Below are 23794 nucleotides of genomic sequence, written 5' to 3'. Positions count from 1 at the left end.
GAAAAAATATGGTATGATGCGTGATTAAAATTGTGTTTTGAACTGTACATGCAAAGACAGACGCGATGTCAAGCCATTTGCCGTAAAGAGACTCGCCCTAGCGGGAATCGCCGTTCGGGAAGTCGCTAAAAAATTCCGTCCTTCACCAACTTTACTCTTTATAGATATAATGTACGATTCCATATAACACGTAGATATTATAACAACAAAGTGAATTTACGAGTTCATTTATGCCAATGATGTGTTTATCTTTAACAACATTCTGTGGTAAGGTATAACTGTAAATACACAACGGATGCAAGTAAACACAAAATCATACCAACACAAATATATGTTCAGTCAACACAAACATTCAACTGTAACTGTTATGTTATGGACGTTATGTTATGGACGGTTATGTTATAATATACGTTATGTTATAAACAAATATTGGAATCCACCTCTCTTTACTCAACTGCGGCGAATCAAAAAATAGGGTCATGTGTTTAACTGCTATTACGCTTAATTCCACTTGATGTGAATTCAGAATCATGGTCTGAATCATCCCCCTCAGTATTCGTTACGCTGTATATAACGGCAACTCTGCGCTCCTCACCAGCGGCTGAGCTAAGTTTACCTCACCCCCTCGGTCTTACATTAGTCTACATCATCGCGTCCAAGCCGTGTCCGGCGACGGCGACTCCTAAATGTCTATCCCAGGTCGTTTTTATGATAGGCTCTAATGTGGCTAGCAAAACCGAACTTCGATTTGAAGGTTCGGCCACATGGCGCACAGAATAACTGGCCAGCAGAATTAAACGTATAGTTGTAGGAGGGCTTCTGTCGAGTCTTCCGTATTTGGCGTTTTACGTCTAGTCTACAATCGTATGGGCGTCAGGCGTCACGCACACATATATACGTCAAAGCGTATTGTTTGTGTTAAACGAGGTGTTTTGTATGAAGTGTCCGGCGTGTGTCGTGAACGGAGAAAACTCTTGACGCCCCGCCCCGCACACCGCGCCGCGTTACTCCCCGCGTGACCCCTGAACAAGGCGTATAAAACACAATGTGACACATTATGAATGAGTATCGTGAATAACAAATGAATCCGCGTATTTCAGACCTTCTTATCGTCCTATTTATCTTACACTCGAAACAAGCCATTTATCGAAGTTTTTACAGTCAAACTTCGTACGATTTTATTACAAAAGGGGACATTGATCGTACCGCCCTTGACATTCACTCCCCATAACCATACAATCGCTTTTCCTGCTCACGCCAAAACAAAATGGCAGTAAATATTTATGGAAGCCCTAAAAATAATAAATGAGACAGTAAAATGTCAATAGGATCACAAAAGAAAGTCGTTTTCAATGAAGCTAGTCGCTGAAACGTCTCACTATGAAAGCAGAAGAGAGACAGAAGTAGCGTTGCAGAGATGTCGTTAGTTTAACACGTTTACTGTGTAACTGAAAATTAAATATCATCCCCACACGTGCAATATAATTTTCCGATAACACATCGGAATTTATGTACATATACAAAGTGTGGCCTCCGTGGTCTAGTGGTTAGAGCGTTAGGCTCGCGATCTGGAGGACCGGGTTCAATTCCCGACATTGTCGAAAGCATTTTGTGAGACTGTCCTTTGTATGGTAAGGACTTCCAGGCTTGAATCACCTGATTGTCCAAAAAAGTAAGATGATTCCGTGCTTCGGAAGGCACGTTAAACCGTTGGTCCCGGCTATTAGCCGTAAAAACACCTCCACCAACCCGCAGTGGAGCAGCGTGGTGGAGTATGCTCCATACCTCCTCCGGTTGATTGAGGGGAGGCCCGTGCCCAGCAGTGGGACGTATACAGGCAGTTTATGTATGTGTGGTTAAACCACTTAATATCGATTATAAATAATCCAAACATGAATTCAACACTGTAAACTCGTATTTAGTGGTTTAAAACCCGGGATTCAAACCCAAAATGGAAATATGTATTTGAAATTAAAATTAATAAAATCACTTGCGATACTTATACCTACTAACTAATGTTGAAAAATGTAGAAAAGCAAAAATATATTTATTGGCGGTAAAACTGGTATCTTTCAACAGCTCGCATTACACGGCCGTTGCAAATACTTTAACTTACAATTAATACTGATAATTGTATTTACGTTCCTGAATTAAAGGTCTATCAAATTAAACAATTGCTGTTTACTCTACGACAAACCATTATAACTAGATCCTGGCTTTGCACTCTTTGCCCGTTCACTACTTCCTACTAGTTGGACAAATACTTTGTTTCCTGTTCTTCGCAACAAACAAGGTTTATAGAAAGGAGCTTTCACAGTCGCTCAATCTCATCAGTCAATATTGGACTGTTTCGCTACAAAGAATACCGGGTAATCCGTAGTCTGCTCTTTTGAAAGGTTTCTTGTTTATATTCAATTGGTTTTTATCTTCAGGTTTACATAACATGTAAAACCGAAGTGGTAGGTTGAGATTTAATCTAAGTACACACTCCTCGCCAGCTATGTTCAAATGCCATGCACGTAATAATGCCATAAACCGTGTAAAAATTCTGGAAATCATGTAATACCAGTTATCTATATTATTATACATGATAGTAGTGACACCGTAACGAATACTGAAGGTCCAGGTCAAGTGGAATTTCTTCTCGGAAAAGTCACACTTTTTTCTACACTTTTGAGATGGAAAATTCCACTTGATATTAACTGAAAATAATGAGTCAAATCATCCCCCTTAGTCCAAGTACGTACAGGTTGCCATACAAGTACGTATGGGTTAGTAACACCTAAAGGGGATGATTCAGACCACGATTCTGAGTTCATATCAAGTGGAATTTCCTGTCGGAAAATTCATGACATACTTTGCGATGGAAAATTTCACTTGACATTAACCCAGAATCATGGGCTCCATCATCCCTAAAAGTTTTCGTACGTTGTCACTAATGTGTATAAAGTCAAACTCATAATCAGAGGCTTAGAGACAGTGTCATGTCACGACGAAATACAAAAAAATATATATGTATAATGTATAATTTTTAAACTGGCCTTATTAGGAAAATGGCCTTATTTGAGTCAACCGTCTTATTTGCTGCCTTAAAGTATACCATTGCATATACTATAATGTTTATATTTAAACATATATATATAATTAATGTTATGTATCTTATCAAGTGAACAACGATTCTAAAATTATTTTTATTGTAACATATACAAAGTAATTTAAAATAATTATTTTACAGTTTACTTAATGTATGATGATCCTACTAAATCCTCTTTAGTAATTAATTCATTATGATATAAAGGTCAAAATTTTAATTAGGTAACAATGTGTAGGCAGATGGTAATCTTAAAAAGTAACAAAATAAATTATTCATCACTCAACAAAGGTGACACTAGAATTTATAATTCATATAAAAAATATGCATTTAAAAATTAAAACATAATTCCATAATATCGGACTTCGGCCCCACATATCACTTCCAAAGATCCGGGACTCTATGGCCTCGAGATATAGAAATAAAATTACAAATAACAATAATACCACATTTAGATTAAATTGTTTTAAAATATCACGAGGAGTGGAAATCTATTGTCCGAGCCCTACATCCCAACAGGGGGGTAAAATAAGAATAAGAAGCTGAGAAAAGGCCTCCACGTGTTAGCTTCGGCCTTCCAAATGTCCGGGAATCCATAGGCCCGAGATATGGAAACGACGTACAAATATAATAATAGCAGTAGCCTATATTCTGGCGAAGTAGTTAATGCCATCTGCGGCAAATGTACAATAAGCCACGACAAAAATAAATACATGAAATACTCCTATTCAAACAAGGGATTGTTTTTAATTGCACTCCTATACTGCATACAGGGATATTGCCGGTTGGTGTCACACCTCATTTAAATTAAATTGTCTCAACACATCCATTCACTGTGTAACTGAAAATTAGATATCAATCACGCGTAATGTTATTTTTCGATAAACAAATTTGAATTTACGTACATCGAAACACTATGACAAGAAAAAAATTGTCCCGTATAATTTTCAAAAATTTATTGCCTCATAATATGTGGTTCATACACAGTGAAGTATTAAAGGACCTGGGTGTTGCTTTCGACCTCTCGCACGGCTTCTTAAAGACTCCATTGGCCTGAGATATGGTAACGACATACAAATATAATAATAATGTAAATATAAAACATTCAAAGTTGTATTCTCCTTAACAACTTCACGACGCGTTAGCAGTCTCTTTACTTTAATCTCAAAACCTTTACGTCCCCAATATTTTCGCCCCATTTGAAGTACGTCCTAAATCAGCTAAGCAAAGTGTAATAAGCAGTCAGTATACCTACATCAGGTACTGCGCTAATCTTCTCGTTCCGGCCCACTGGCACACAATGAATTATCGAACAAAACAGTTCACAAATTCGGCCCTGGTGTAACCGCGCTGCGTTTGACGTGCTATGGTTCTGTACATGAATTTTGATGTGGGTCGGTCTTGGTTACTTTTAGTCTGCAATCCATACTAATATTATAAATGCAAAGGTGTGTGTTTTTGTCTTGGTGTTTGTTTACCCGCCTGTCACGGCAAAATGAACCGACGAATTGACGTGATGTTTTAAGTGGAGACAGTTGAAACAATGGAGAGCGACACAAGCTGCTTTTTGTCTCTTTCTAACCCGTCATATCCCTAAAATGGGGGGTAGAAGTTTGCATGAGGCATTTCGCAATTTTCAACGTAGAAAGCTAAAAATTGGTATGCGGACTATTTGAGACTGAAAGAAAATCTGCCCCCAACCCGTTCAAAGAGGCAGTGAAATTGTATATGGGAGTTTTCAAGGTAGAAAGCTCAAAATTGGTACATAAGGAAAGGGAAACCGTGTTACCCCGAATTTAAAGCAAGCAATACCGCGGGCAAAAACTAGTATTGGTATAAGGGCCTGTTTTCAGCTTATACATATCTGTCAATCTGTTTTGTGCTACACTTAAGTCTGTATTTATATATTGAAGGTTGTCTGGAAGAGGTCGCTTTAATAAGACCGCCTTTATCCACTTTTAGTTTTTCCTAGTACCTTTAGCATGCATTACGTATAGTTTGTCTGTAAGTTCTTTATATAAAATAAATGTGTTTTTTTTTATACTAAGTTCCATGATGGGTATGATGAAGCAAAAAAAAAAAATTAAAATGGTCCTCATAATGGTCCATCGTATAAGAAAGGATAGGACACAATTCCTATGTCGGTTTTAAACACGTTTCTACGTTCTATGTAATAATTAATTTAATGAGATCTAATATATTAACTACTTCATCTAATGCAGAGACCATAACCGGATGAGCAAACATGATTAATGTAGAGCTATTTTTTTAAAAAAAAAAGGAGGAAGGAGGAAGGAAGGGTCTTAGGATGGATGACCACAAAAAAAAGTTTTCATCTCAAGCTCCTCCGTGCTTCGGAAGGCGCGTTAAGCCGTTGGTCCCGGCTGCATTAGCAGTCGTTAATAACCATCAATCCGCACTGGGCCCGCGTGGTAGTTCAAGGCCCGATTTCCCTATCCATCAATAGGGAAGGCCCGTGCCCCAGCAGTGGGGACGTTAATGGGCTGGTGATGATGATGATGATTTTTTTAAAATAATAAACTTTCATCATCACTAATTTAAGAGCCTCGCTCTTGTAGGTGTAGCATTCTCCATGCTACTTTTTAAGGAAAAATAGGACAGTGGTTACCCTCTTGCCTTCCACCCAAGAGCTCAGTAGACTTAGTAAATGTTGTGTAAAACCCTTGATAGAGCGACGATTTGTGAAAGATGGCCATTTTAGAGTCAGTCTTCTTCTATCTTGTGGTTTATGAAGTGGATAATCGACCTTCAACTCTGGTGTCAAGGTTCATGTGGAGCCGCCAAAGGCCCCTGACATGACCAGCTTTAGCATGTAAGTAATAATAATATGCAGTATTGCAGCAAAATTATGACAATAAAAAAGATGCTGACATTAATTATATTTTTTTTAATCCTAATTGGGTGTACATGTTTTATGCTGAGTTGAGAACAAAAGCGACAACCTGCGAGTATTCCTTCCTTTTCCTTCTAGAGTAGATATAAAAGTAAAAAATCCATTCTCCAAAAATTGCAATACAATTTTCATTGTCATCAAAGGACTGGAACTGTCTGCCGTCGTCTATTTATCCAACACGTCATAATCTGGGAGTCTTCAAGTCTAGATACGTAGTAATATGTTCATCATCATCATTTTAAGAGCTACGCTCTTGTCGGTGTAGCATTTTCCATTCCAGTCTATCAAAGGCCAATTCCTTGACTTCCCTATAAGACACGACGTTAACCTTTTAGTAATATGTTATAGAAACTTAATTATTTTATATATTTTTATGTCAAGACCACTAGAGATGTTCCATGTCTTTATCGATATCATTAGTGTGATCTGCCTTAGACCACACCGTCAGTTACCATCAGCTTATCACGAAATTGTGGCCAAACGCGAGCCTATATTATTAAAAAAAATCAGCGCTATCCATGTTTCATTTATCCAGTTAGCTAAAATATGTTTAAAAGTATTTTGATCAGTTTTATAATTACTAATAAACAAGCAGGTTGAAAATGACTAACAAAATAATATTTAATCATTCAATTATATATTTATTATATTTTTTTATTTTATATTATATTTTATTTGGCTAACTTTACAACAAACGGAATTAAATTTACTGATTATAATTATTATTTATAAGCCATTGTGATCAATGACAATTTAATAAAAATATGCATTAACATTACAATACATCTCAAATTAAAAAAATCGCACATTGTTTTTATAAAAAGAAACATGTAAATTAGTTTTAAGGAAATATAAAACTTGTATTGTTGAGACAATGTACAGTCATTGTCTCACCTCCCAAGAGATTAAACGAAATTAAATTACATTTTTTATTTCCTCAAAAGCGGTACGGTGCATTATAATGGATTTTATACCAGAGAGCATTGTGTTAAAACACAATCCAGAAACACTTGAGGCTGTAAGGAAAATATATGGGTTTGAAAATGCTGGTGATATGCATGAAGCTATAGATAAATTAGAAGATTGGATTAGGATGCAGACCCATTTTGTAAAGAAGGAATTCCGTAAGTAAAAAATATTTTTGTGTTGAAATTAATATTAATGAAAATTAAATAAATAAAGTTAAACTATGTTGACAAAGGACAGGACTCCTAGTACGGCTTTGAAATAGACTTCTCTGGTCGCCATCCCACCCGCGTCAGGCTGAGTACTGCGGGACGGAAGGGTAACCACTGCCCTAATTTTCTCTAAAAAGTAGCACAATAAAGTAGAGAATTCTGCAGCGTCAAGAGTGTCGACAGTGGAAGTGAATGTTAATAGTGGTGACAGTTTAAAGAAACCTTTTGGTTGTGCTCATTTTGTGTTCCTCCTTGTAAGATTACGAAGTTCGAGGCATAAGGGTGGATTGAAAAGTTTGATTGAAAGAATTGGTAGCTCTAAACCATCAACTAATACGGAGTATATGGTATGCTCCATATATCCCTTCCGATTCATTGAGGAGAAGAATTTGTCAGTGAGTTGTTCATGTTTTGGATAACATCCTCTTCAAAGCGTTCACGCGTCTTTGGTGAACAGACACACTGGAGAAATAAAGACAAAAAAATAAAAAGTAATAATAATATTGTTCCCAGCAAGGCATCGCCTCGAAACATTACTCATCTCAACCAAAGGATCGATAGAACAAGCGAAAAGCCGATTGGACAAGATTTGTACATTTAAGACGCTAATGCCAAAGTACTATCAAGACTTTAATGTGATAGAAGATTTCAAAAAACTGAACAGTCAAACGTAAGTATCAAGACTGTTTGATGACAAAATGTATACATAAAGTGACACTATTCATTTTCAGTTGAGAATAAAGACACAGAATTTCAATTTGCTACGATCCTGATACATCACTTACTCTTCTAACGACCTCCGTGGTCCAGTGGTTGAGCGTTGGGCTCATGATCCGGAGGTCCTGGGTTGGATTCCCGGTGGGGACATATCACAAAAATTACTTTGTGGTCCCTAGTTTGGTTAGGACATTACAGGCTGATCACCTGATTGTCCGAAAGTAAGATGATCCGTGCTTCGGAAGGCACGTTAAGTCGTTGGTCCCGGTTACTGCTTACTGATGTAAATAAGTAGTCGTTACATGAGCCATGCCAGGGGCCTTTGGCGGCTCAATAGTAACCCTGACACCAGGGTTGATGAGGTTAGTACTCCACCTCACAACCCACACGATAGAAGAAGACTTACTCTTCCTCCACTTTCATCACATTCATACATTCCAAGTTAAGTCAATTTATTCAATTTACTCTTGACTTCAAGTATTGCTTTCAGCGTTCGAGCAATTCTACCAAAAATGACTGAAGACCACAACAGAGTGATATTATTAAAGTTGACGGGGCATGAATTTTCACACAATATTATTGAAGATATGAATTGTCTTGCAATCACGGTATGTAGAATTATTGTTCTCTCTTTATTTAAGAGCTGCGTTCTTGTCGGTCGAGTAATCGCCATTGCTCTCTTCTTCCCGCCAAATCCTTCACCTCCTGATACGACACGACCTGCACCTTCTCTTTTAGGTATTTGTTTCATAAATTTTAATGTTCTCCTAGGTCTATTCCTTCCTCTCTTTCCGTCAATTTTTTCTTGTGTTCTTTATAAATGAATCGTGACGTATCAGGTGGCCAATCATATTTCCTCCCCGGTTCTCGACAGTCTTTATTATGGTTCTTTTGTCTTCTATTCTTTTCAGCACTTTTTCATTTGACACCAACGTTTGTTGTTTAATGATAATGAGTTAATATGAAGTGGAACTTTTTTATGTATTTTATTTTTATATTTTCAATTCTGCCACCATCCCTCAAAGTTAACGTTACGATTTCACTAACATTCTGTATATTATGCAGATTTGTTATGTTATGTACATTTTTCCGTAGTCTCTGCCTTTCCCAATGGGAAATAAATATACAATTCTATCAATAATTTAATAAATATGTAACTTTGAATTATTTTCCTTATTTCTTGTTCCAGTATGCCGAGTATTTGTATTCACATGATTACATTGACGGTTTCATCTTCATAGTCGATTACACTGAAGCTGATTTGTTTGATTTAAGTACAAAAATAAACCTGATACAGTTGCGGCATTCAACTGCTATATTATTGGTAAATATTATTATTATTGTATGTCGTTATTATTATTAGACTGTGTGATCCCACTGCTGGGCAAAGGCCTCCCCCATGTATTTCCAAGTATCCCGGTTCTGTGCGACCTCTAGCCAGATCGTGATCATAGCAGCATCGTTTCGCTTATTGGTAAATATAAAATAGATAATTTGTTCATTTATCTTTAATAATTATTTTATTATAGGCCGATTGGTGGAAAGTCAAATTCAAATATTGGCGAGTGATTAGCTCAACAAGGCCATTCAATAAAGAAATGATATAACTGTTTTATCTACTCTACTTCTTTACTATCTATACATAAACAGCCTATATACGTCCTACTGGTGGGTATAGGCCTCCCCTCAATCAACCGGAGGGGGTATGGAGCATACTCCACCACGCTGCTCCAATGCGGGTTGGTGGAGGCTTTAGTACCTATAACAACTCAAAAACGGATGATTTGGTTTGGACGCACAAAAATGACAATCAATAATAAAATTATTTATTACTCATGTTTAATCAATTAAAAAAATATATTACAATAATCATTGTAATAAATAATTTTATTATTGATTAATATAAGAAAATAAATATTACTATATTAAAGAAACTCAAAAGAAATATGTTAATGAAGCAATACATTAATTTGCCCAGACAACAACAAGTAGTGGATGTTATCCGAGACGTTAGCGTTATCCCGTTTTTCACAGGGTCCGCTTACCTAACCTGAAGATTTGACAGGTCCGGTTTTTTAGAGAAGCGACTGCCTGTCTGACTTTCCAACCCAATGTAGGTTAGGTCACATACCCTAAAAACATTTTCCGGGAAGGAAGTTTCACTTGACAATCATTTATGATCCAAACATGAATTCGAAAACAAATTCGAAAATCATTGGTTAAGGCCTATGCTGGGATTCAAACATGCGACCTCAAATTGGGAAATTGAGAGTCAAGCGCACAGCTACAAAAAAAAAATCAACCAATCTACATATTAACATAACATAACAAATACTTTATTGCACAAACAGGAAAAAAAAATACAAAACAAAAGAGAAATAGAATTAGTACAATAGGCGGCCTTATTGCTATGTAGGAATCTCTTCCAGGCAACCTAATAAAATACTTTAGAAAAATATACTACGGAGTCAACAAACTATCACGCAAAATTCATTTTCAACTTACAGGAGGCTTTTGGAGTCAGAGTCAAAGCGATCCACTTGGTGTCGACTTCAAAAGTTGTCGAAACCCTTATAAAGATCTTCAGACAAGTTGTCAGCGAAAAAGTTGCGAATCGGATTGAGTGGCACAAGGACATTGAATCATTGCGCGACCGTATACCTGACGATATTCTACCTATAGAGTATGGAGGAAAAGGAAAATCGTATAAGGTTGTACATGGTAAGTACTGAGCCCCTTTATACACCGCCACACCCCGGGCACACTATATAAAAATAGGGCATGTAAATGCAAGTGAGAGAGACATCATCATCATCACCAGCCCATTAACGTCCCCACTGCTGGGGCACGGGCCTTCCCTATAGATGGATAGGGAGATCGGGCCTTAAACCACCACGCGGGCCCAGTGCGGATTGGTGGTTATTAACGACTGCTAATGCAGCCGGGACCAACGGCTTAACGTGCCTTCCGAAGCACGGAGGAGTTTGAGATGAAAACTTTTTTTGTGGTCACCCATCCTATGACCGGCCTTTGCGAAAGTTGCTTAACTTCAACAATCGCAGACCGAGCGCGTTAACCGCTGTACCACCGAGCTCCTCCATGAGTGAGAGAGACAGTCCTCCTTATTGCGGCTTACGGTCATTGAAGACCAAAGCAGAGATGAGACGAATTGGTGCGGGGCGCAGAGTTAGCGTACTATATTGTAGTATTATGAAATGTCTGAGTTTAAGATGCTCCGCGCTTCGGAAGGCACTACTTACTGATGTTAGTTGTCGTTACATGAGTCGTGCCGTTGTTTGGTGGCTCAACAATAACCCTGACACCAAAGTTGATGAGGTTGCTAATCCACCTGATAACCCACACGATAGAAAAAGACGTAGTGTTATTCTTTATTTTATGACACTGCCTCCATGGTTTAGTGGTCAGAGCGTTAGCCTCTCCGGGTCCGGGTTCGATTCCCGATGGGGACATCGACGAAATCACTTTGTGAGATTGTCCTTTGTGTGGTAAGGACTTTCAGGCTTGAATCACCTGATTGTCTGAAAGATTAAAATGATACCCTGCTTCGGAATGCACGTTTTGGTCCCGGCTACTAGCCGTAAAAACACCTCCATCAACCCGCATTGGGGCAGCGTGGTGGAGTATGCTCCATACTCCCTCCGGTTGATTGAGGGGAGGCCTGTGCCCAGCAATGGGATGTATATAGGCTGTTAATGTTACAGTTTATTATAACAAATGAATATTAAGACACATGTTTTGCTTCCAATTCGATTTTAATTTTCAGACGAATGGCTTGATCTTCTGAGCTCAGAAAAAGTCAGAGCTTTTTACAGGGACACACTGGAGGCTCGTACAGATGAAAACCGCCGACAGAAGCAGGATTTTCACAACCAATATCTCGGAATGCCTGGTACTTTCAGAACTTTAAGCGTTGATTAAAAATATATCCTAATTGTATCGACGCTATATAATATTTGTGTAATCTGCTAGAATCTGCTACTACCGAGAGGCCTAGCCACGTTCGAATGCCCGCTGTCAGGATAAACCGTCCTGCCTTGTACACCCGCGCCTCGCGTGAGAAAAAGTGAACACCACAGTAGTCAAAAGACCATCTTTTAAGAAAATAAATATTGGAAACATGGATCTGCTAACACATTTTTAATTTTATTTCTATCCCAGAACCTCTGTCATAAGTACACAGTAGCAATGTATTTTTTCATAAACTTTTTTGTACCACATCTCGACGCGACAAACATTTAAAAGAAGTAATTTGAAAAAATAGTTCACTATTTACTGAAGTGTTAGCGTGGTGAACCACGCTAACACTTTAAAGTACGGGGCCGTAAAATATACATAACTTAATATTTAAACTAGCACTTTCAGTGCCAAATTAAGTTCTAAAGTTACAAGATAAGCCAAATGAAGTTTTCTTGTTTACTAACCAGGGTATCGTACTTATAACGGCTTTAGTACTAAGCTTGAATTACTAAACTGGGCTTTCGAGATTTCAGAAGGTTTGAGACTATCTTTAGGGGTTAGTGACACCAAGTTGAAAACGTGAGGGATGCCCTTATAGTTGTTTTGCTTGTTTTCCCACTTTGTGGTTGCCTAGAAGAGATTACTATAAGCGATAAGGCCGTTAATTTCCACGTAAGATAAGGTTCAAAAGTCCAATAAGTTTATTGCAAAATAATAACTGGTTGCACTTAATACCTCCTGGTTACATGTCGTTTATGTAATAGATCAAAAACACCTACAAAAACATAAATTTTATAATTATGAAAACTAATGGTTCGTAATTTTACCACTGTTTACAAATAATTCGCTGGGCTCAGTGACTATGATGTTCCAGTATTTTTTTTAAATACACATTACAACTTCGTCTTTTATCGTGTGGGATGCGAGGTGGATTACCAACCCCATCAACCCTGGTATCAGGGTTACTATTGAACCGCCAAAGGCCCCTGACATGGCTGAACTACTAACTTACATCAGTAAGTAGTAACCGCGACCAACGGCTTAACGTGCCTTCCGAAGCACGGATCATTTTACTTTCGGATTTTACTACGGTTGTATACTATAGAGAAAATAACTATCTAAAAAACTCCTCATAAACACATACAAACATAGCTGGCGAGGAGTGGTTGTATACACTGAATAAACCTCTGCCTACCTCTTCGGGGATACAGGCATGATGCTGTGTTTATGTTACTCATAAAATAAAAGAGGCCAATTTCCTATCCTTTACATCCAATATACATAAGGAAGGTCATTGTCCTCTCGATGTGGCAGCTACAAGAAATGGGCCGATGCCAGCGCGTGACATGCCAAGAATTTACTGGGTCCCTCATAATGGACGCTGGGTAGTATGAGGGTATTAGGGTATACGCTACTATGTATAATGATTTAAGTGCCCGTGAAAGGCCGAATTTTGGACGAAAATGCCTTTTTAGGAAACGTTTTTAACCCTTTTATGCCTTCAAATTAACAAGAGCCGTGGCAGCCCAGTTGGTAGAACGCTTGCCTCTCAGTTTGAGGTCGCAAGTTAAACCAATTATTGTCGAATTTGTTTTTGAATTCATGTTCGGATCACAAATGAATATCACGTGTTCAGCGGTGAAGAAAAACATCGTGAGGAAACCCACATTCCCGAGAAATGCGTTTTTCGGAGGTATGTGTATGTGACCCAACCTGTATTGGGCTGGATTTCCCTTCGCGGATTGGAATGTCAGACAGGCAGTAGCTTTTGAAAAAAAAACCGGACCTGTCAAAATATTTTTAGGTTAGGTAAGCGGATCCTACGCAAAACGGGAAAAAATGATGACGACTTCAATTAACAACGCGAGTAATTTATAAAGAAAATTAAAGTATAATATAATTTATTATACATTTATTCACACTTATAATTATTATAATATTTACTATTATTATTATTTATTATTACTATATCCTCTGCCGAAGGTTGTCTGGAAGAGATCGCTCTTAGCGATAAGGCCGCCTTTGCCCACCTTAGAATAAGTTTATCCTGCAAATGTTTTGTGAATTTTTGTGTAATAAAGTGTTATTATTTTTATAATATTTAATAATCAACATAATTATACCCATTTAAATTATATTTTAATTTATGAAGAAGCAAACGACGTATTTATTAAAAACATCATATAAGAAGCTACAAGGAAAAAGAGGAAGGGAAAGACCTATAAGTACTTACATGGAACAGGTTAAGGAAGGTGAACGTCGTGTCTTATAAGGAAGTGAAAAAAATATCCTTTGATACACAAGAATGGAGCATGCTACACCGACAAGAGCGTGGCTCTTAAATTAGTGATGATGAGAAAGTAGCCAGTAATATCAGAGATGGAACTAAAATGAATATCCATTTTTTTTCCACTGCATTTGCATCTTCATAATATGCATAACATAAGCAGCTTAAATTGAAGGGAAGAGAGGAAGGGGTAGACCTAGGATAACATTTATGAAACAAATAAAAGAGAAGGTGCAGGTCGTGTCGTATCGGGAGGTGAAGGTTTTGGCGGGAAGAAGAGAGGAATGGCGATTACTCCACCGACAAGAGCGCAGCTCTTAAATAGAGAGGGAGAAGCAGCTTATATACGTTCCACTGCTGGACGCAGGCCTTCCCTCAATCAACCTGAGGGGGTATGGAGCATACTCCATCAAGCTACTCCACTGCGGGTTGGTAGAGGTATCTTCATAAACTTAATAAATTAATTGATTTCCAAGGTGGCAGAAACAGAAAAACAAAACAAATGTTTTTATCTCGTGAATAAAATAAGTTTGCTAAAAATATTTCAATTAATTTTTGTTTTCAATCAAAAAGAAATTCCTACCGCCAATTATTTAATTTATTCATGAATTTGATACTTGTGGAACTTGTAAAATACCTACCGCGCAACGCTTAATTATTTAAGAAAAGAACAGAACAATATTATTCGAAGAAGACTTAATCGTCGAAGCATACTCTTTCGAAGGAATTTTAAATGACAATTCGAAAATTCCAGGAAGGAAACAGCGGAACGTTTTTCTTTTATTTATTTTCTTGCACGATTAGAATTTACTCGGGATATTTCTTGGAATACATAAGTGAATTCGTAAAATGTGTCTTATCTGTCGCAATTTTTTATTCCTATGAACATTTTTTTTTACCACGTGTTTTTATATTTTTTCAATGTGACACGAAAAAGAAATATGCGAATGTACCATTAGGCAACCGTACAAATTGACAAGCAGAAGCAGAATATATCAAACAAACCGAACTAAAATTGTTTTGATAAATTAAATAGTTTGATATTCTATAAATTAACTACATATATATAAATAAACACACACACCCGCGCACACATTTACACACACACATTTTATCTCATTAATATTTTTTTTAATGTAAATTAATATTGTTAAAAGAAATAAATAGATATAGGTACTATCAAAATTGTAATAGCATTTCGGAAGAGCGGGGCTTCCTGACACTATTTCTTTACATGAGGCTTACTAGGAAGATCCAACAACGGTCATATGTTTGATGTACTATTTAAAACTAATAAACTATTTTGATTATGATTTTGACAAGGGCGTGGCTCTTAAATTGATGATCTTCTTCTTCTATCTTCTGGTGTCAAGGTTACTATTGAGCCGCCAAAGGCCCCTGACATGGCTCATGTAACGACAACGTACTTACATCAGTAAGTAATAACCGGGACCAACGACTTAACGTGCCTTCTGAAGGACGGATCATCTTACTTTCGGACAATCAGGTGATCAGCCTGTAATGTCCTAACCAAACTACGTAGGGAACACAAAGTAATTTTTGTGATATGTTTCCACCGGGAATCGACCGGGAAACCACTGAACCACGGAGGTCGTCGCCATCGGAATTGATGATGATGATACAAATAGATGTCCCTGTGATTGACAACCTTTATCTATTTAGTTTTCAATCACAAAGCGTGGTTAGCCTATAAACTAAAACATAACCCAATACAATACGCTCCAATCGCAATTCTATCTTCTGATTGAACAATAACAATACAATAAACCTAACAATGCGTTATGTTACGATAAGATATTACCAATATTAGTCACAGTTCATTAATAAATTGGCAATCCCGATCATTTCAATGGTTGATAATGGTCCTTGCATTGATTAAGTGATGGTACTCGCGGGCATGACAACTAAACGCTAATAGTGGAGTCAATAAAGCCAGAACTTCCTAACTAACTACTTAAATAAGTACTTTCACAATTCTCGACTAATGCCAGGGACAAGTTCGATTTTCGAAAACGTATTTTTTATATTATTGAAAATAACAATAATGTTCAAATCCTCCTCCATTGTTCCTTTGTTCGTTGTTCGTTTGGTAATTATCGGAAACCGTCTTTGTACGGAACCAGAAAAGTACTTCATCTTTTCGTTGGAATTAAAAAAAACAAAATTGCTTTTTATAAGAACATTATGACTACATTGTGTTGTGATTTGGCATCCAATATGGATATGGCTCGCTGTACGTACTTGTACTGGGTTTAAGTGACATAATAACGAATACTGCCCAACCACCACCCCACCACCACCACCACCACCACCAGTGGTGGGAAACCACTGCCCTATTTTTCCCTAAAAAAGTAGCATGGAGAGTATTTAGACTGGAATGGAAAATGCTACACCGACAAGAGCGTGGCTCTTAAATTGATGATGATGAATAACGAATACTGAGGTAGGTGATTCAACTCATTATTCTGAGTTAATATCAAATGGAATTTTCCATCCATTGACATTTTATATTTCTTTTCTAGAAAGGGTCAAGCTAACGATTTATTTATTATCTTCATTTGCCTGGTAAAGTTGTAAATACAAATCTTAACCATACAAGACAGGCATCTAGAATTCCTAAGTAAAAAAGTGTTTAAAAAATTGTACGGCTTTTTCTATCGTGTGGGTTGTAAGGTGGATGACCATATTCATCAACCCTGGTGGCAGGGTTATTATTGAGCCGCCAAAGGCCCCTGACGTGACTTAAGTAACGACTACGTACTTACATCAGTAAGTAGTAACCGGTACCAACAGCTTAACGTGCCTTCCAAAGCACGGATCAGTTTACTTCTAGACAATCAGATGATCAGCCTGCAATGTCCTAACCAAACTAGGGATCACAAAGTGATTTGTCCCCACCGGGATTCGAACCCGGGACATCCGGATCGTGAGCAGATCGCTTAACCACTGGACCACGAAGGCCGTTTGAATTTTGTACGGTTGAAAAAACATATTAACGATTTACAGAAAAATTACGTCCAAAAAAACTTTACCGACAAAAGAGTCGGAATATTTATTGAAATATTCCAAATACAAACCTGAACCTTCCAGTAAGTAAAACGGCTGGTTTTCCCAAAAACTGAACAAATCAATCAATTTGCCCAACCCCTATCCCATACATCAATATGTCAATCATATAAAGGTTTTTTTTCTCTTATTCTCTCTTTCAATTACCTCTGTACATTCCATACAAATTCCGGATTAATCTTCCATGAAAGAATTGACATGTTTTGTATACAGGATGTTAGTGACACCGTAACGAAAACTTTCAGGGATGATTCAGACCATGATTCTGAGTTGATATCAAGTGGAATTTTTCATCGTAAATATCCAAATAATTTTAAATTAATAATAAAAATTTTATGAATTTTCGGACAAGAAATTTCACTTGATATCGACTCAGAATGGTCTGAATCATCCCCAAAAGCTTTCGTTACACTGTCACTAACACCCATACGTACCCGTATGGCTACTTGCACATACTTGTACGGGGTGTAAGTGACATCGTAACGAATACCAAGGATAATTCAACTCATAATTCTTAGTTTATATCAAGTGGAATTTTCCATTGCAAAAGTATAGAATTGAAAATAATAATAAAAAAAACAAAATAATATGAATTTTGCGACGGAAAATTTCCCTCGATGTGACTTCCAAACGTCGACGTCGAGGCAGACCACAACGGCGGCGGAGGGACAATCTAGACGCTTTCCAGAACACATGGGGCCTGTTTAATAAAACTTCCAATTGTAAATTACAATGGCAATTTGACGTACAATGCGGAGTGTGTGATCATAAATATTTTGCAGTTTCAAATTAGCTACGTAATGAACACAAAATTGTCGTTGTAATTTACAATTGTAAATTTTATTAAACAGGCCCCTGGCAGAACCATGGCCAAGACAGGGAGGGTTGGAAAGAGAAGGAGGAGGCCTTTGCCCAGCAGTGAGACATCTAATAGACTACAGAAAAAAAAAACTCCTAAAATCATGAGCTGAATCACCCCCTCAATATTCGATACGTTGTCACTAACATCCTGTATTATAAGACTTTGATCTTTATTTTAATGGAAAAATATATATTTTATTTTTATTGATATCGTCTGGTAATGGATAGATTGAGTTAGGTTTGATATCTACAACCAATGTTAAGGGATCAAAGACAGGGAATTGGTTTTGTAACGCAATAAAAGAAAAAAGAATAATGTATCCAGTCTAATAAATTTAACAATTGTAAAGGTATCATGTTTAGCGTAGTCCCGTTTTCACAGGATCCGCTTACCTAACCTAAAGATTTGACAGGTCCGGTTTTTTACAAAAGCGGCCGCCTGTCTGACCTTCTAACTTACCAGCCCAGTACAGCTTAGGTCACATACCTCCGAAACGCATTTCTAGGGAATGTAGATTTCCTCACGATTAAAACACATAAAAACGGGTTCTTACTGCGTTTAAATCAGCGATATGAGTCTTCCATCCCATCATCATGTGGTTTGTCTCATATGGGAGTCTCATATCCCTGATTTAAACGCGGTAAGAACCCGTTATTATGTGTTTCCTCACGATGTTTTCCTTTACAGCTGAGCACGTGATTATCATTTATTCTCCAAATATGTTATCCTTAACAAATTCGAAAATCATTGAGGACCGTGCTTGGATTCGAACCCGCGACAATGAGAGTCAAGCGTTCTTCTAACTGGACTAAGATGCCCAGCGTTCAGGTTGGAAGGGAATCCAAACCTGTCAAACTTTTAGATTAGGTAAGCGAACCCGAAAAACGGGATAACGCTATTAAGATGATGAGATATAGACACATAACCTATTAATTGGCGGCCTCCGTAGTCCAGTGGTTTGAGCGTTGGGCTCACGATCCGGAGGCCCCGAGTTCGAATCCCGGTGGGGACATATCACAAAAATCACTTTGTGATCCCTAGTTTGGTTAGGACGTTACAGGCTGATCACCTGATCGTCCGAAAGAAAGATGATAAGTGCTTCGGAAGGCTCTTTAAGCCGTTGGTCCCGGTGTAGTCGTTACATGAGCCATGTCAGGCGGCTCAGTAATAACCCTGACACCAAGGTTGATGAGGTTGATGTTCCACCTCACAACCCACGCGATAAGAAGAAGAAGACCTATTAATTTTCGTGCCGTGATAGTAAGTTCTTTTTATTATTTATTTTTGGCATTAATGTAGGTTATTTGATTAACTGACTTGGCCGGAAGACACATAACGACAACTTTCTACGTAGGTATTCATTTCCCGGCCTTTGAAACGCAATAACAAAGTCTGTTTACGCCATTTGATCGCAAGCGTTCGACAACAATACGAACACAAAGAAAAAGACTGACTGTCAAAACAAATTGGGAAGAACACAGAAACTGAACAAAGCTACCAGATCCATTTCGAATGTGTTCTTTTAAAAAAAAAACATGTAAACAAGGTCGGTTGACAGATATACGTAATGGAATGTCGAGTTGGATACCAATATTTTGAGGAACCTGAGCAGCTGAAATATTACCAACGAATGTGTCTGACAGTTTGCCTCCGCTCGTGATCACGTCGATGAGACAACGTGATTTTTCACGTTACCATAAAATAAAGAATACTACGTTTAGAACGGTAACTCTCCGCCCCCCACCAACCAGTTTTGGGATCCGATCTCACCCCCTCTGGGTCTTAAGCCGCTAAGGAGTAAGAACATAGAATAAGGAATAATACTTGTTGGATAACTGAGATTAGTGATATTTTTGAATCTGAAAAATAGACTTGCCCATACAAATCACCGACCAAAGGAAAGGTACTTACAGGATTGTTGAATTTGGTTTCTTCTGACCCCGTGGTGTTCTGGATACGGCTAATGCACTTTCAGATTAAGTTTAAACAGCACAACTTGAATTAATATACTTTTATGTTATTTTAGAAATTCCTTCTACAGAAACGCGCGACGGCGGTAGTCGAGTCAACTTTCTTTTTCTTTTTTCATGGCTTGGGGTGGCGGGAGTTTTTGGCGCGAACTAAAAGAGTTTTTGGAAGGGATTCATGGTCGGTGTCCTAACAATACTAACGTATACAACGGCAAAGGGGGCGGAAGGCAAGAGGGAAACCACTGCCCTATTTTTCCCTAAAAAAGTAGCATGGAGACTGCTACACCGACAAGAGCGTGGCTCTTAAATTAGTGATGATGATACAAAGGCAACTCCCCGTTCCTCACCAGCGGCTGAGCTAGGTTTACCTCACCGCGAGTGCGTCACACGTCACACACACAGATGCGCGTGTGCGAGATACTTCAATACGTACGTTCCTCTAGCACTTACGCACTAGGCGGCAAATCCCGGTGAGGACATTTAAAAAAAAATCACTGTGATCTTTAGTTTCCCGCGACCTTCACCAGATCGTCGGTCCACCTTGTAGCGGGCCTACCCACTGAGCGTCGTCCGACACGCCGCTCAGTGGGTAGCGGAAAGCCGCTGGATGCGGGCAGCGCAGGACCGATCGTCGTGGAGATCCTTGGGGGAGGCCTATGCCTAGCAGTGGGCGTCGTACGGCTGATGATGATGATCTTTAGTTTAGTTATGACATCGCAGGCTAATCACCAGATTAGATTCGAAGGGCAAGGGAGAAATGGCATCCGCTTTTAGCTAGTTAATACTAACCCTTGTCCTGGGTTGTTAGGTTAGTCACTGACGTCAGAAGCCACACGAGAGAGTGATTTTGGATTTAAAAACAAACTTTTCATCGCATGAAGCTTATAAGTATCAGCAGATTACAAATAAAAACAATCGTTTCATCGCAAATATAATATAGGCAGACTGTGTATTCGTATTATAATTGCTACCTATATTATAAATATTGATACACACACAGTTCATTAATTACAAACGCTTTGATGCTATGTTATCGTCTGATGTAGTCATATAAGATATTGAATATGTTAACTAGAGATGTGAAATGAACGAATAATTTGGTTCATTAAATTGTATAATGTCACTCAATTTTCCAAATCTAATTATTTTTTGTTTCTTTTTTATTAATAATACATTCATACCAATACATGGTGTTAGTGACACCGTAACGATTACTGAGGGGGATGATTCAGACCATGATTCTGAGTTGATATCAAGTGGGATTTCCTGTCAGAAAATTCATGATTTTTTTTTATATATTTTCAGTTCCATACTTTTGCGATGGAAAATTTCACTCGATACCAAAATTCACACGATAATTTGATTCAATTTGAAGGACGTACAAGCAAACGGCATAAAACAGAATATTTTTTTCAGATTAATTATCAAGGATAAACTTTTTGAGAGTCAATTTCACTCATTTCACAAAGTGTTATGGTTGAGAAGAAGAAATTAAAAGTAACTGCAACAGCAACGCATCTTTATCAATGTATTTTTTACTTTTACAATATAAATTATTTAAGAACTATATTTAAAAAAAAAAAACGAAAATGTTTACTTGAACGTAAGTACAAAGAAAGTCTTAATGTATGTACTGTATGTTTTTTTTAACATTTGGGTGGGTTTGACCACCATCCAGCCTGTTCTTGAGCAGCGTTTTATAAACATAAAACTGTGTAAAGTATTATAACAACTTTATAATACCTACTTTGTTTATACGCAACTCCCCAACTTCCCTTTATGTCAGTTGGCAAACATCAATTTCGCAAGACAATAATGTTGTCTATGTTAAATGTGTCACCGCCTAATTAAGTCAATTGAGTGAGTGACGTAATCAACTGCTAGCTTTCGTATAACTTAAAGGATGAGTATATTGAACCCCGCGTCTTTGGGGTTGGATCTTTATGATCCGGATGTTATTGTTCATTCGCCACAATTGACATTCCATACATACATAAACTGACAATTCAACACACAACCATTTATTTAAATTAAGGTTACTTGGTGTACTTATGTGTCATTTGTGTATTTTAAATATCCATTGTCGTTGATTTTAAGAGAGATTTAATAAAGATAAGATTTAAAGCACGTTCCTTTAAATATAAATTATTTAATATTCGCACGCTATATAGTTGAGTGATAGACTTTTTTGTTACAATATTTCATTTATAATATTTATTTCGGAAACTAGTCGATATTTAGTTAGTAACAAAAAGCTTAACCTAGTATTAGTAACAGATTCGAAAGACGAACAACATAAAAATAAACTACATGAGGCTGGCCCGAATCACCAAAGCCGCGGGCAGCTACGAGTATGTGACAGCGTGCAATCGCACCCAGCGGTTCAGCAGCGGCGAGTCGTACCGGTCCACCAATGCGCTAATGTGTTTTACACAATACACTTCGTTATCATTAGTTATAATATCTTAAATCATAAACAGCCTATATACGTCCCTCGGCTGGGAACAGGCCTCCCCTCAATCAACCAGAGATTGAGCATACTCCACAGGTGTTTTTACGGTTAATAGCCGGGACCAACGGCTTAACGTTCCCTCCGAAGCACGTAATCATCTTACTTTTTCAGACAATCAGGTGATTTAAGCCTGAAAAGTCCTTACCAAACAAAAGACTGTCTTACAAAGTGATTTCGACAATGTCCCCATTGGGAATCGAACCCGGACCTCCAGATGGTTATGGTATCGTCGGCGGCTGTTGTTGACTTATCGTAAGAACGAATGTCCTTTTAAAACCCAAACCCCAGTATTGTGTCGTGTCAAACTATTATGTCTGGAAATCTAGACCTTAGGAGGATAAATGTTCTTTTAAATATTATCCTCTAAAACGACGCCCTGAGGCGAGGTTCGCGTTCAACTGGACATCCTGTTGTCTTAATTTTTTGTACCAGATGAAAACCCTCATGATTTAATTGCCAATGCAGAAATTCTACAAAAGGTCACGATAAAAAAAATACTTAAATTCGTAATACCGAATATAGCTAAGAGATCTTTTGATTTTCACGAAGACATGTCGAAGTATCTACATTTCTTAAGTAGGTGGAAAACATAACATTTATTGTGTTTATGTTTTGTTTTTGTATTAAAACATAAACACAATAAATACGATCTCACGTTATAAACATACAAGGTGTTAGTGACATCGTACCAAATACTCAGGAGGATGATTCAGACCATGATCCTGAGTTAACACCAAATGGAATTTTCCGTCGCAAAATTCATGTTTTTCTTTATTTATTTTTTTAATTAAAAGTAAAATTAAGTAAGTACCTAAATATTAAATGAAGCAAAAATAATTAGGTATACAATTTGTTGAATAATCAGAAACATACGTAACTTCGTCACATCCAACTAGGTGCTTAAGTGTTCTGAGTCTGAATTGCCCCGTTGCACAGCCACTGATAGGCGTTGGACCAGATAAGACGCTTACCTAGGGTCGCCCCCTCTGATTTTGAGTCCCCGGCCGACCTCCCTGATAAATTCTCTCGCCTCACTACCCCTAGGATCTGCAGTTCTTGTCCTTGTGTGTTTTTTATTATTATTTTCAATTGTATAATTGGTCGGTGTACTGCGGAACGGAAGGCGATTGGGGCAACCACCGTTCTTCACGCCCTATCTCCATAGAAGAACTCCATAGTAATGAAGGCGATTACTCCA

General features: G+C 37.8%; 2 protein-coding genes and 1 long non-coding RNA gene across 5 annotated transcripts in view; 1 reads left to right on the top strand and 2 right to left on the bottom strand.

Annotated features, from left to right (window-relative positions):
* The window catches only part of LOC126377396 (zwei Ig domain protein zig-8-like), a 467377-nt gene that overhangs the window by 108668 nt on the left and 334915 nt on the right, over positions 1 to 23794 (bottom strand). The gene's annotated exons all lie outside the window — the stretch shown is intronic.
* The window catches only part of LOC126377444 (uncharacterized), a 175830-nt gene that overhangs the window by 145364 nt on the left and 6672 nt on the right, over positions 1 to 23794 (bottom strand). The gene's annotated exons all lie outside the window — the stretch shown is intronic.
* On the top strand, positions 6902 to 12035 carry LOC126377389 (uncharacterized). Of its 2 annotated transcripts, none has more exons than XM_050025120.1 (7): positions 6902 to 7129; positions 7697 to 7853; positions 8391 to 8508; positions 9090 to 9224; positions 10408 to 10621; positions 11685 to 11810; positions 11891 to 12035. In XM_050025120.1, exons 1-7 carry the CDS (start codon positions 6967 to 6969, stop codon positions 11986 to 11988), a joined length of 1011 nt encoding a protein of 336 aa, XP_049881077.1. In that variant the 5' UTR covers positions 6902 to 6966; the 3' UTR covers positions 11989 to 12035. The 2 variants fall into 2 exon arrangements, with proteins under 2 accessions (XP_049881077.1, XP_049881078.1); XM_050025121.1 differs by having other exon boundaries at positions 7041 to 7129; positions 7701 to 7853.

Source organism: Pectinophora gossypiella, chromosome 23 (assembly GCF_024362695.1).
Source record: "Pectinophora gossypiella chromosome 23, ilPecGoss1.1, whole genome shotgun sequence".
NCBI classification, from domain to species: Eukaryota; Metazoa; Arthropoda; class Insecta; order Lepidoptera; family Gelechiidae; genus Pectinophora; species Pectinophora gossypiella.
Note: the sequence above shows the minus strand (reverse complement) of the source record. Positions and strands in the feature narration are given on the sequence as shown.